At 46.6% G+C, this 1,889-nt stretch overlaps 1 protein-coding gene across 1 annotated transcript; it reads right to left on the bottom strand.

Moving 5' to 3' along the window:
* Positions 1-238: 238 nt before the first annotated feature.
* Positions 239-841, bottom strand: LOC105202931. Its single transcript, XM_011171624.1, has one exon. The coding sequence runs from the start codon at positions 839-841 to the stop codon at positions 239-241; it is 603 nt and encodes a 200-aa protein (XP_011169926.1).
* Positions 842-1,889: the final 1,048 nt, after the last annotated feature.

Here is a 1,889-nt window from a genome sequence, read left to right on the forward strand (position 1 = left end):
CGGATCTGTACGATCTCGGAGCAGCTCCTTCCAATCGAGACGCGAACTCGGCTCGAATCGGTCGACCACGGAGTGAACAAAAAGGTCCTCGCAATTAGTTATTGGTCGGCCGATGCACTCGAGATTGTCAATCGTTCTGGTGACTCCCAGATAAAGCCTTCGCAACTCACCCGCCGAACCGTTCTTCATCTTGCCGAGTGAAGAAAAATTCGCAAAACACAAGCCAACCAACAGACACTTATTTTCGTAGTACTCCTGAAGCCAAGTCCAAGCGCGTTGAGTTTTCGCCGACGATAGGCAGCGGTTTAATGAACGAAGCAGCCTCCCTCTCTATGCACGTCCGCAAATAGTGTTTCTCGACATCGAAAAGGTGCCGATCGTTCCCGATGATCAAGCGAAAAAGATCGCGAAATGACGGCCAATCCTCAAACTTGCCCGAGAAATGCAGCACGGTAATCTTGGGCAAGGTAGTTTGAGGAGCGTACGAAGGTAGCTGAGGAGGCTCGTTCGTGGGCGGTCGCGATTCTATTCCCGCGGTGTTCCCGACGAGCGAGCGTCGTAACGTGGTAAGCGCGATGCGTTGCGACAAATAAACTTCCTCGGTTTCGTAACCGTCGCAAAAATAATCGCTGTCCTCGTGATCATTCCAGTACTTGCTATTTAATTCTGCGTGCCTGGCCTCGAACCTTTCCCAGTTTTTGTCGAGGAACTGGAGGCAGTTCTCGATCACATCGACCGTAATGTTCGCAGCACCGAGTTTTCGCACGTTCTCCGCCGTGTTGGCCATACGGCCACGCAGTTCGACTTGCAGTCGAACGGCACTCTCAAAATCCATGCTCATCTCTTCTGTATAGTTCACAGGTAGTCACACTCCGAAAGGCACTGAGGAACGGAGTCACCACGAGTGTCACTGATGCACTGCACGCGTCGGCGGAATGATCCGGCTCGAAGGACCAGAATGTTCGTTGCGCGGCACTGATGCGCGAATTTGCATTGATGCTACTTGACGGGATAAAGATGCCGGTTAAATTTGACTAAATGTGCTTGTGGCGTTTAAAAAAATAGAACTTTAATTTTTGAACAAAGATACTCGCTTTCAGTAGTAACTATGACACGCTTGCTCCTCAAACTCTGACTGCAAAAAAGCGCGCTTCCGCTGTTTGCGGCAGCCTATATAGCTTGCGACACAATCTGTTCCCAAGGGTTTCACGTGAAACTTTTCGCGGTTTCGCAGGAAACAAATCGTGCCGGGCTTAGCCGTTCAAATACGCGAGTTCGTCGCGCACCGAATGCCAATTGGTCGGTTACAGCGCGCATCGCTCGACCACGCGCGCGATTACGCGGACGGTAGACCGAGTTCACCGCTTCGCTCCGATCGGCAAACAATAACACGTTAATTCCAAAGCCAAGAATTGATTACCTGAAACTGAAAAATATTTCAGCCCTTTGTAACATTCTTGGCTTTAAAATCAATGACTTGGAAAAAAGCTGGAAATTGCGGCGTTCCGCAACACTCCTAAAGAATAACAACTCAAATGAGATAAGAAGAGCTTCAGGGCCGTGCAGGGTGTTGTGCGCCAATACAAAATAAATATTATAAAGTAAACGTTTCGACTATTTAATAACTAATCATCTTCAGTACAATGTTTGAATCTATAAAATCGAAACAATTAAATAGCAAATCATATCACAATTTTAACGCAACATTAATCAATAAATTAAAATCTTACCGGATATATCTGCGATATCAGCTTACGTAAACGTACCACATTGAAACGTGCTTAACAAAATGTATCGAAAAGCGTCTTAGTTCGAGATGTATCTTTGAAAAACAAGCAAAGGGACATCGTTTTCGGAACATGAGTCTAAGTAAGTCCATACAAAAAAAA

Source organism: Solenopsis invicta, chromosome 7 (genome assembly GCF_016802725.1).
Source record: "Solenopsis invicta isolate M01_SB chromosome 7, UNIL_Sinv_3.0, whole genome shotgun sequence".
Classification (NCBI taxonomy): domain Eukaryota; kingdom Metazoa; phylum Arthropoda; class Insecta; order Hymenoptera; family Formicidae; genus Solenopsis; species Solenopsis invicta.